The 12,782-nt window shown below is 42.9% G+C and overlaps 1 protein-coding gene across 2 annotated transcripts; it reads right to left on the reverse strand.

The window, feature by feature from the left end:
- Positions 1–4,934: 4,934 nt before the first annotated feature.
- On the reverse strand, positions 4,935–12,200 carry LOC114362322 (uncharacterized). Of its 2 annotated transcripts, none has more exons than XM_028317672.1 (6): positions 11,392–12,200; positions 7,655–10,810; positions 7,176–7,575; positions 6,766–6,928; positions 6,245–6,472; positions 4,935–6,110 (listed from the first exon to the last, which is right to left on the reverse strand). In XM_028317672.1, exons 1-6 carry the CDS (start codon positions 11,963–11,965, stop codon positions 5,046–5,048), a joined length of 5,586 nt encoding a protein of 1,861 aa, XP_028173473.1. In that variant the 5' UTR covers positions 11,966–12,200; the 3' UTR covers positions 4,935–5,045. The 2 variants fall into 2 exon arrangements, with proteins under 2 accessions (XP_028173473.1, XP_028173474.1); XM_028317673.1 differs by lacking the exon at positions 11,392–12,200 and adding an exon at positions 11,287–11,344 and having other exon boundaries at positions 7,655–10,909.
- Between the last annotated feature and the right edge of the window lie 582 nt (positions 12,201–12,782).

Consider the following 12,782-nt stretch of genomic DNA (forward strand, 5'->3'; position numbering starts at 1 on the left):
GGACGCACAGGGTGACACATGAACCAATCACAGAACTCTATTCAACGCTGTGCGTTCGATTTGCTGGTTCACTTAAGCAAGCAAAAAAGGTCGTTAAATGCGGGCTGCGTTCACTTTGACCTGACCGCAGATCGCGTCCAGTGTCGAAAATCCTTAAATGAAAATATTGACAACCCTATGCTACAGGGCGAGGGTCGTGTTTCAGAACTTCAAGAGGGTTCCGTCGACGTTTTTCACTAATTAATTCCTTGTTTCTATTACCTGGATCAATGGGGTTGTAAAGGATTTCATATTTTTTCTTTGGTTCGAGTTATAAGCAGGAAGTTCTTTTCAATCACGCATAAAACAGATTGTGAAAGTACCCGCGACCCGTCTGATAACCTAGGGAGAGGTTAGTTGCTTAGAAAAAAAAATAGTGTCAAACAGATAATATAAAGAATGTGATGTTAATTTAACTAAACATTAAAACAGATAAGATTACATACTTACCCAACTGTAAAAAACTTAGTTCTAAAACTATCAGTTCTGCTCTCTCTTCTTTTAATACTAAGTTCGTTTATTCGTGATTACTGATGCAACAAAATGCCTGATTCGCCGGCTTTTCCAAAGACAAACCTTCATCAGAGTAAATACAAATGAGTAGGTCATCTTCATAGAAAAGCACCGAGCGCGGTTTGTTTGTGAGCGCGCGCCAATACGTATGCGGCGCGCACGCACACACTGACAAAATTCAGCGCACCTCACCTCTAATCAACGCTAAATTTCCTTGCCTTCATGGACGACAATACAAAAACCGGCCAAGTGCGAGTCGGACTCGCGCACCGAGGGTTCCCCCAAAATTTATTGTTTTTTTTTCTATTTTTGTATGAAAATCTTAATGCGGTTCACAAAATACATCTACTTACCAAGTTTCAACAGTATAGCTCTTATAGTTTCGGAAAAAACTGGCCGTGACATACTGACAAACAGACAGACATGACGAATCTATAAAGGTTCCGTTTTTCGCCATTTGGCGACGGAACCCTAAAGACCCAAAGATAATACAACACTTTTCTATCACGTTTATAAATTGTAAAGGTACCCGCGTTCTCCCAAGCCAGGCACCTCATCCTACTTCCCCATCTTCCCTAATTTACGTGACGGGATAGAAATAATTGAATCTACCGCCGCAAGAGGGCTGCCTTGTCCCGGGAAACTCCGAGAAGACAGCACATCAAGGTTAACTCTGTGGCACCTTATTTCAGGGTATTAAGGTAGAGTTTGGAACAAAAATGTATAGTCTAATGTGATGTCGACTGTACTATTACAACCCTTTTTTAAGATGCATAGTGGGAATTAGCACAAGATTATTTGAGACCGCACACTAATGTGTAGGTATTTAATTGAGTTTCCTATGACTTTGCAGTCGTAAGTCGAACGGTTGAAAACTTATTAAAAGGTTCTTTGGGAATATTTTGAAAATATTTTTGGTGATTACGAAACAAATTAAGGAGAGCAAACATCACAGCTTAACTTGTGGGTACCTAGTTAAAATGTTAAGTAATTATGACACAGGGTCTGTATTCTGAAACAACACCTGTATGACTCTACTTACACTAAAAGTTACATTCAAACCTGTGTTCTAAAATAAGAATTTTATTCCATGGTCAGTAACTAATCGAAAGCGCTCAAAAATCTGCTGAAAAAAGTAAATAAAATTGCACAAGTAGGTACAATAATAAATAATAAACTGAAAATAAATATTTTCAAATTATTATAAACTCGGTTTCAAATCACAAAAACCACTTTTTTGTAACGTTTTCTAAATATCAAAGCGGGAGAGACTTAAATATCTTTCTCCGAGACAGACGCATAAAAAGGTCCACAAGTATTACGGCTCGCTGCTTCGCCGTTTTAAATTTAATTATGGGCAAGAAGCTACTTTTCTTTGCACCTAAGATAAAAAGAAAAAGTGTTTAAGAGATATCCCCGCCGCAAAAGAGCATAATAAATTAAACTAGAAGGCTTAGAAGACCCCTAATAATATTGCGAGGAATCCTGTCTGGCTTACAGACTTAATCCAGGGCAGATGATATACAGGGCGATCGTGACCGAATAAAAGCTTAGATTACCTACGCATTTAGCTGTCATCGAATGCTCTGGAATGAAAAATGAGTCTGGAAGAAAAAAACGTGACAACAATAGAGACCTTTATTTCGTTATGTATTTTTCATTTCAAGCTCTCATCTTCTACTGCCATTGGGAAATAAATAAAAATTTCTTTTTAGAAAACGTTAAAAAAGTAGGAGTAGTATACATTAGCTCGCAGAAAGCAATACAGCAAACCACAGATTATCGTTCTCTCACCAAACATAGAACAATCTGGCCGTGTGTGTAATGTCACAGTAAGATTTGAAAAACGTGATATAGTTATGTCCTGTACCAGAACTAATTATTATGTATACGAGTATGTAGCCCGGGATAAACGTCACTGGTTGGGTCTTTATTGGCGGTCAAGCTGAAGATCCTACACAGGAGTTGCAGCGTTGTGAACGCGAAGTGTTAACACTCGTAGTCCTATACCTTAACTATTTTAGTAGGAATAAGTTTTCTTCTTATTCGTTTCGCTCTTGGCAGAGCGGTCGTGGTCACGTTGAGGATGTTCACATCGGTTGTAGAGGCGGATACAACTCTCCGCACGGAATACCTAAGTAAACTCCGATAAACGTTACTTCGACATTAAGGATATTCGCCTTTGTCTGAGTAGTCTAGTGTCGAAGTAAAGTCATGTCGATATTCAGTAGTGTCGGAGTAACGTAATGTCGAAGTAAAGTTTGTTGGAGTTCAGTTTTTGAGCCCTCCGCACGATCTCTCTCTGTTGGCAGACTGTCTGGTGCGGTCACATACGCCGTCTCCCACTGCCGGAGTAGGTACTAGTACTTATTATTATTCTGTGGTACTATATCCATTATTGTCTATCTAACGCTGTGCCGCACTCATACTGTCGCAGAGGCCTTGTAAGGTACAAAGTGATTTCGCAGAGCTGTTTGATCGAACGAGTGGCGATCATTCTGTGCAGGGCGCAGCGGGAGTGGTTTGTGTTCATTAGCTTGTACCGACCTGCTCTCGGCAGGCTGACACACTGCTAGCATAGGTGGCAAACATGAAATAAATATGCAAAGAAAGAGGATAACGAAATAATTTCGGTGAACTACTAACTTGTTCTAGCTAGAGCTAGTGAGTGAGTTTGAGCAGTGCCACAGGGTACTGTCCTGGGGGCGTAGTGTGAGTGACTCTACATCAAACGTATTCGATATCGAATGCGTAAAAAAATTACATTAAATTAAAAGTATGACGGATTGTACAGCGCCCCTAGCGGATACTTTCAAAAGCTAAAATCTTTATACAGGGTGTTAGGTAAATGGGTATGTGAGCCGACACTAGCCCATGTTAGTTAACATATGCATATAAATGGTATGGTGAAGTCAGAAATTTGATATCATCATTTAAATTTTTTTAATGTTCATACAAAAGATCCTGTAGATATCGAATACATTTGATGTAAACTCGCACTAAGCCCCCTTATGTTTTATCTTAAACATCTGTCCTAGGCTGCCTGGAAGAGATTATTTCCTAACAATAAAACCGCCTACATTGTACAGTTTCAATTTTGTAAGTATTTCTTACATTCGGCAGTTTTATTTAGTGTGCAAACTAAAGCCTATCTATTTAACGTTACCTATTATCTACAGCAAACATAATTAAAACTTGCCTTTGTACGTTCTATTTCACTTGTTTTCTCTATTCCAATCCGAGTTCTTTATAATTTTGATAGAGCTCTCTTTCAAATATTTGTTCGACGATGGGCGATTCTGCAACTGAAACATCTGATGTACTTTTGCCTCTACATAATATAATTATTCTTTTCCTCAAAGCTTTCATAGAAATCAACTACGTAATTTACCGAAACCGTTTCTTTGTAACAAAGCGCACGAAAGTCGTAGGAGACCGTTTTAAAATTCCTCCACAAAGTAATTCTCCGTGCATACCCCAACAATATACCGATGGCAATTTGAGACGAGATTGGGATCGAGAGGTGGACTACGGCCGCGGTCTGTATTCATTAGCTCGCCCTGTTGATTCAGCGACACACGGCCAGGAAGGATGGACAGCAAAATATCCCTCTTTTTACAGAAACTAACTATTGCTTCACGTAGCGATTACTTTGCAAAAAGGCATCACAAAATTCAATCTATACGAATGATATAAAAATATGTAAGAGAAGTCAAACTTGTAACATCAGTTGTAAGAGTAGGGTCAGATAACAAATTCAACTAACCAATGGAAAAGTCCAATGTGATCATTGATCAGAGCCCAAATTGAATCAGTCGTAAAGTGAGAACCAAACAAGAGATAAGTAGGTACTTTTAATATCTTCTTTCCAAACAAAGTAAACTTATCGCTTATCAAAAGCCAACGTAAATTTTACAAGCAAATGATAACCAAAACCACTTTGCTCATAAATGTAAGTAGGCGCCTATTTATTTTCTAATACTTACCTACTATTCTTTCAAAAATACTTTTCATCAAATCGACTATAAAAACAAGTCTGGGTTTTGTATTTCTGTTCTTAACAACGGTGAGTCTCCCTCTTTATTCCAACCAACCCCAAGTCTACCCCCGTCCCTCTAAATTACCTGTTTCAGGTTTTAAAAGGAAAATGTTTCACAGTACATGTTGGCGGTGGAAGTCTTGCAGTTCATAAATGAAAAGCCGTTTCTTCAAAAGGACTGTATTTGTTTAACATAAAAACCAAGACGAAAGTTCCATGACCCCTTGACAGCTTACAAGTCAAAAAAACATATTTTATTTTTAAATCTAGGGCTAACACCATAAAGTTTAATCAAGGAGTTTAACTAACTAACACTATAAAGGTTTTTGCTAATCGNCATATTTTATTTTTAAATCTAGGGCTAACACCATAAAGGTTAATCAAGGAGTTTAACTAACTAACACTATAAAGGTTCTTGCTAATCGCGTCGCTAACACACCCCACCCCAGTGCAGCTAGCAGCACTCTCTGCTCAGAGGAATGCGAGCGACGCGATTAGCAGAACGTGTAAGGACCCCGGATACTGTCCTTATTTTGACTACCCGGACTCTGCCATCTCTGCCTGGACAGACCTCCTCAATTAGGCCCTTTGGCCATATATTTCTGGGCCCATTTGTTTCCACTATCAGCACCAGATCTCCCACTTGCAGGGGTTTCTGTTCCTGGTTCCATTTGTTTCGTGGCAACAAGTCGGGAAGTACTTCTTTCAACCATCTACTCCAAAACATATCTGCTAGCCGTTGTGAGATACGCCATTGTTTCCTTAGAAATAAATCGGAATTATCAAATGCGCCAATCTGTGGCATGTTGGAGGATGAACCTATTAAAAAATGGTTAGGCGTCAGTGTTTCCATGCTGCCTGGTTCTACAGAAACATGAGTCAGCGGTCTACTATTTACAATGTTCTCAACCTCTGCTAAAAGCGTGCTCAAAGTCTCTTCGCGGGGAGCTCTCTCCTTGAGTATTACATGTAGCGAGGTTTTCACGCTCCGGATGAGGCGTTCCCAAGCCCCACCCCAGTGTGGGCTGACTGGAGGGATGAAGGTCCACTTAGTTCCATAGTTAGAAGCCTCATCGGTCAGTGCCTTCTTATCCATGTCAAGTATCGACTTTTTAAGCTCGGTGTCAGCTCCTCTTAAATTTGTGCCATTATCTGAGAAAAGATGTCGGGGCCATCCTCGCCTCGCGGACATCCGTCGGAGCGCCATGATCAAAGAGTCGGTAGATAGTGTGGGCACTGTCTCTATGTGTACCGCCCTTACAGTGAGACAAGTGAATAGAACTCCATATCTTCGTTCGTGACGTCTTCCAACCGTGACCTCCATCGGACCGAACAGATCAAGACCGCAGAAACTGAAGGGACGATGGTTATGTGCCATTCTAGCATAAGGTAAGTCACCGATTCTTGGTATTTCTGGTTTACATTTCCTCATTCTACATAACATGCATTTCTTTACTACATTCTTAACTGTTGGTCGTACTCTGATTATATGAAAATTTTGCTTCAGTTCGTTGACCACCATTTCTTGGTTGCCGTGAGCCGCTTTGATATGGTAATGTCTGACGATCAAACGAACGACATAANTTTCACTACATTCTTAACTGTTGGACGTACTCTGATTATATGAAATTTTTGCTTCAGTTCGTTGACCACCATTTCTTGGTTGCCGTGAGCCGCTTTGATATGGTAATGTCTGACGATCAAACGAGCGACATAATTTTGCCCATCCAAAATAATCGGTCTTTTCATTTCAGGTAGCACGTCGGTAGCAGCGTCGATGCGGCCAGCAGCGCGCAGGACTCCGTGTTCATCGAGGTAAGGCGACAGGTTAAGTATTTTACTAGTGGTGGGTATTGTTTTACAGGCTTGAAGTGAACTAATCTCTCGTGACTGATTCTTTGAGTAGCAAAGAAGTAAACACTCTGCTCTTTCCATAATGTCATCATCATCCGTTTGTTGATCTGACCAGACGTAACCACGAAGAAAATCTAGTAGGTTCCGNCGACATAATTTTGCCCATCCAAAATAATCGGTCTTTTCATTTCAGGTAGCACGTCGGTAGCAGCGTCGATGCGGCCAGCAGCGCGCAGGACTCCGTGTTCATCGAGGTAAGGCGACAGGTTAAGTATTTTACTAGTGGTGGGTATTGTTTTACAGGCTTGAAGTGAACTAATCTCTCTGCTGAATGACTGATTCTGCGAGTAGCGAAGAAGTAAACACTCTGCTCTTTCCATAATGTCATCATCATCCGTTCTGTAAGTATAACCTCTGTCTTTATATTTATCTTTTAAGATCATCATCAAACTGTCAATAAAGGTAAGTACTCGTACTGTTGATCTGACNGATTTAGTAGACTTGGCAGGCACAGTGGATTTGGTAGGTTGCGCTGATTTAGTGGGTATGGCAGGCACAGTGGATTTTGTAGGATTTGTTGATACAAAGGATGCAGTGGGTACAGTGGACTTAGTAGGCTTAGCAGATACAGTGGATACAGTGGATTTAGTAGGTTTTGTGGATACAGTGGATGCAGTGGATACAGTGGATACAGTGGATTTGGTAGGTTTAGCAGATACAGTNTGTTGATCTGACCAGACGTAACCACGAAGAAAATCTAGTAGGTTCCGGCACAGGTAAGTTTTCTTCCGTTTGTATGACAGTAATAATTTCTAATTTGTTATTTTCATTTTCCAGGTTAACGACATCTAGTGGCCACTCATCAACGTCTTTGTGCAAAAAGGTAGGCCCATTAAACCATTCACCTTGCAGAGCCGAAATATCGTAGTTTTCCCTGGTAGCTATGTCGGCGACATTCAACTTGGTAGGTACGTAACGCCACTCGCTAGCATGTGTGAGCTCATCTATCTCCCCCAAGCGATTTGCAACGTAAGTATTGTAGTCACGAGCGTCGTTTCTAATCCAATGTAGTACCGTCGTGGAGTCACTCCAAAACACCCGCCGTTCGGCACTCATTCTGTGTTCTTTAGGCCTCAGCCTCGAACTTAGCGGGCAGCGGGGCGGCGGCGGCGGCGGCGCGGGAGCGGGGCGGGTAACGCAGACCCGTNGTGATTGAATCAGCCAATCTGGTCGCTAAAACAGCCGCTTGCAGCTCTAATCTGGGTATTGTCGTTGCCTTATTTCCCGCCACCCGGCATTTGCTTGCTATAAATGCAACGTAAACATTTGAATCGTCATCTATCCATCTCCAGTATGCTACAGCACAAAATGCTTGCGAAGACGCGTCGCAGAACACATGCAACTGTAGGTCTTTATAACTCGTGCTCTCAGGCGTGGTAAACGACGTAGGCATAGAAGCAGCTAAATAGTACCGAGGTAATTTTACGTCAGGTAATGTCTTCAATAATTCAATCCATTTGAGCCACTTCGTGAATATGTCATCACTGACAGGATCATCCCAGCTGATCTTTAATTGCCATGTCTCTTGTAGAATTAATTTTCCGTTAAGTGTCACCGGAGATAAAAAACCATACACGTCGAAAATAGTCATAACTACTCGTAGCATCTCTCTTTTAGTTGGCACCTTTTTTTCTCCATTTAGAATGTTCTCCGGTATCTTCTTGAAAGATACATCAAATCGCAGTGTGTCATCTTCAGTGTGCCACAGAAGCCCAAGCGTTCGATCACCATCAGTTTGCTGACCCGATTTGAACCTTACTGCTGTGTTCCCAAGGGACTGTTTTGGCACGCTGTCCAGCACGATCTTGCTGTTGCTATTCCAGCCGCACAACTCGAAGCCTCCTTGCAGATGAATGTACATAATATCTCTCGCCAGTTGAACAGCTGTTTGATCATCAGGTACGCTGTCAACATAATCGTCCATGTAGTGCTGAGTATGTATCGCCTTGACTGCGGCTGGCATAGTAGACTCGAAGCGATCCGCGTTCTTGTTTTTTACATATTGTGCGATGAACGGCGAACAGTTAGCGCCAAAAATTAATGACGTCATGACAAATGTTTTTAGTGGCTCTTTTAACATCTCTGGGCTAAAAGCTTTAGTGGGGTCTCCTCTATAAATAAATCTCAGTGCATCTTGATCTTCAGGGCGAATTTTCACACGCAAAAACATGTCTTTGATGTCAGCTGTTACGGCTATCTTATTCTCACGGAACCGCAACATTATTCCAAATAGTGACATTAACAGATCGGGCCCTTTAAGAAGATAGTCGTTGAGGGACAAACCACCGGTCTTAGCAGCAGCATCATACACCAAACGTAATTTCTTTTTGTTTGGGTTGTCAACGCCAAAATGAGGTAAGTACCATGTCTTGCTTGAAGTTTTATCAGTTTCAAGCTCTTTTGCATAGTCGTTTTGTAGCAGGTGTTGCAGGCGCTCGTGGTACCTCTCGGCGTATTCTCTACTTCTCCTCATCTTCAATTCCACATGCTTGAGTCGAGCCATAGCTAACGGCAGTGAATCAGTTAGCACACAATCTTTGTCTTTCCAGGGTAGCCCGACGTGCCATCTGCCGTCGATAAGTGTGGCGGTCTCTTCCAAACGGTTCCAGGCGCGTAGATCTTCTGCATTCTGGCGGGGTTTAGCAGCGGAGACTCCCATAGACTCGATGGAGAAGAAGTTGTGAACGTCGTCGTGAAGTTCGCGGAGACTGTTGTCATCGGTGTGCACGGCGGCGTCGGTGATGAAGAGCGTGGCGTGCGGAGCGCGCGCCGAGAGCGCGCGCGGCACGCGGCCGTGCACGCACCACCCCAGCGGCGTGCGGGTAGCACACGGCTCGGCGGGGCCCCCTGCGACCACGTCCAAAGGTAAGAGTAGATGATAATTGTCCTGACCGATTAACACCTCTGGTTTTAGGGAGGCGCAACACAATTCACTTTCGAGTTCAAGNAGTTCAAGTAAGTGACTATACTTTTGACATTGTACTATGCTTAAGTCTTGTTTCGGTAAATTAAGCTCTTCAACGCTACGCACTTGAAGATCGAATTTCTCGCCATATTTATTAGATAATGTCAAGTCCAGTAGCTCTGTCTCACACACTAGCTCGGTATTGTCCCACGCACCGCGCACTCGCATGGATTGCTTACGGCCGCGTATACCTGCGCGCTCCGCAAGAGCAGAACTCATAATTGAGACAGTGGAGCCGTCATCGAGTAAAGCACACGCTTTAACCACACCATTAGGTCCATGAATGTTCACAGGAACCACCTTCAGTAACACCGAACAGTTGTTTGTGTTAATATGAGTAACTGCTTCACTTTGGGCACTGGTTTCAGTCTCTGCGGCCGGTGGCGCGTCGCCCCCGGCTCGCGCGGGCGCCGCGTCGTGCGGGCGCGCGCTCGGGGTGTAGTGCAGCAGGCGGTGGTGCGGTTGCCCGCAGTCGGCTACGTCACACACTGCAGCGGGGCAAGTTTGCCTATCGTGTCGTGAGATTAGGCATTTATAGCACAAACCGGAACGCCTCACAAAAAACCAGCGATCTTTGCGTAGTGATTTTTTGAATTTTCTACAGTCTGTTAGATCGTGCTTAGATCCCCGACAAAAACGACATGACGTGTCACTACGTTCGTTGTCACTCTGCACCAAAACTGTCTGCGTGCGTTCACAGCCTTGATCACCATAAAGTTTTCGCTTGTAGTCACACCGAATGTTCATTAAGTTTGCACTGCATGTAGATGTTTTGACAGCTTCAGTATTTAGAAAGTCTGATAATATAGTGAGCCTAGGTTTCTTTCTCTCAGATATGAGTGGGTAACTATAGTCCACCCACTTTGACAGCAATACAGTTGGTAGTTTAGCCAATATCAAGTTTACCACTTCTATTCCATGTAGATATTCTTCACGCTTTAGTTCTTGCACGGAAACAACAAAGTTCTTCACTTTGATAGAAAATGATACTATGTCTCTATGATATTCTTGTGGCAACGGTGAAAGTTTCTTGACATCTTGCAATATTCTTGTTACTATCAAATCTGGATTTCCAAATTGCAACTCTAGGGTGGACATCACTATTGCAGGCGACGTGGTGCTGATCAACAAGGCCGTGACTGCTTCTTTCGCAGGACCCCGCAGACATTTCCTTAAACGCCACAAGTTCTCTCTGTCGCTGAAGTTGCATACTGCTGTGGACTCTTCATATGCGTTCTTGAAGGATAGCCATTCCATATAGTCACCAGAGAACAGAGGCAGCTCCCCGGGGGTGCTCAAACGGCTCAGTAGATTAGTGTCGTGACTCTTTGTGGGTGCAGATGTGGCAACCAATGCCTTCAGCGCGCTTGTCAACTGCTGAATGGGCCCTTCAGTGCCGTCAGTAACTGGCGGCGGTGGAAACAGATAGCCTTTGTTATTTCCATCGTTGTTAGCTTTCTGTCNAGGGTGGACATCACTATTGCAGGCGACGTGGTGCTGATCAACAAGGCCGTGACTGCTTCTTTCGCAGGACCCCGCAGACATTTCCTTAAACGCCACAAGTTCTCTCTGTCGCTGAAGTTGCATACTGCTGTGGACTCTTCATATGCGTTCTTGAAGGATAGCCATTCCATATAGTCACCAGAGAACAGAGGCAGCTCCCCGGGGGTGCTCAAACGGCTCAGTAGATTAGTGTCGTGACTCTTTGTCGGTACAGATGTGGCAACCAATGCCTTCAGCGCGCTTGTCAACTGCTGAATGGGCCCTTCAGTGCCGTCAGTAACTGGCGGCGGTGGAAACAGATAGCCTTTGTTATTTCCATCGTTGTTAGCTTTCTGTCCCTCTAATTCACGCTGGCTGCGCTCCATCCATTCATTCACGTTGCTACCATCGTATCTACTNTGACTCTTTGTGGGTGCAGATGTGGCAACCAATGCCTTCAGCGCGCTTGTCAACTGCTGAATGGGCCCTTCAGTGCCGTCAGTAACTGGCGGCGGTGGAAACAGATAGCCTTTGTTATTTCCATCGCTGTTAGCTTTCTGTCTCTCTAATTCACGCTGGCTGCGCTCCATCCATTCGCTCACGTTGCTGCCATCGTATCTACTCTCGCTTTTGTCGCATCTTGATGAACATGAACTGTACTGTTCCTCCACAGCAGCCAAATCAGCCTCTAGCTTTTTCTGGACCAATTCCATTTGTATGCGGGCCATTTCCTTTGCCGCTTCCAATTCCAATTTCTTCTGTTGAGCTTTTATCGCGGACGACGCCATCTTTGATTTTGATTTGTGCGACGACTTTACCGAAGACTTTTGTAACGTGCTGGGTTTTACATTTTCCTCTTTGACCCCGCTTGTTCCAGGTTCGATCACATTCTCTTTCCCTTGTTCGTCGCCCTGCTCACCGATGTTAGTACCATTGTTGGGGCATTCATTATTTCGTGCACTGCGAGTTTTGACCATTGTCGTAGACGTACACCGCGGCGGCGTGCGGAACATTTAGATCCGGCTCGAAGGACCAATGTTGGCGGTGGAAGTCTTGCAGTTCATAAATGAAAAGCCGTTTCTTCAAAAGGACTGTATTTGTTTAACATAAAAACCAAGACGAAAGTTCCATGACCCCTTGACAGCTTACAAGTCAAAAAAACATATTTTATTTTTAAATCTAGGGCTAACACCATAAAGTTTAATCAAGGAGTTTAACTAACTAACACTATAAAGGTTTTTGCTAATCGCGTCGCTAACAGTACATTTCAAATGATTTGATAAAGTTCCGTAGCTTTCCAGTTCTACCTACTTATTTTCCTCTAGTTAATTGGTTTAGTTTTTTATTTTAACCTCCATTTACATTCGTAAGCTGGCGGGATGATCGCCTTTCTTTGTTGGTTTTGATTAGGATTTTTAAGATACAAGGAGCTTAAATTAAATTAAAACATATTTAACTTAAAGCTCCTTGTAGCCTGATTTTGACAAAGCTAGGAAATCATTTGTTTCAGCATAACAAAAAATTAAAGAAAATACTTGGATATTATAGTAATCTAGGCAATCTAAATAAGCATTAAAAGACATCCTTTAAGAGTGCCTTTACGTCTTGTTCATAGCTAGAAAGTTGGACTTGGTTGGTCTAGCTAGTTACACTGTTCTTGGTTGTGGGATATGGAAATTGATAAATTTAAATCGACCAGTCATTTAATTTCGTCTTACGATATCTTATGTTACCTATTACCTCTTCCAACGGCTCTTTTTAACCAAAGATCTTATAAATTACCCGTATAAGACGAAATTTATACTCCAACCTTCCCTCGCACCCTTCCGA

Source organism: Ostrinia furnacalis, unplaced genomic scaffold, assembly GCF_004193835.3.
Source record: "Ostrinia furnacalis isolate ACB-3 unplaced genomic scaffold, ASM419383v2 OfSCF6400, whole genome shotgun sequence".
Taxonomy (NCBI): domain Eukaryota; kingdom Metazoa; phylum Arthropoda; class Insecta; order Lepidoptera; family Crambidae; genus Ostrinia; species Ostrinia furnacalis.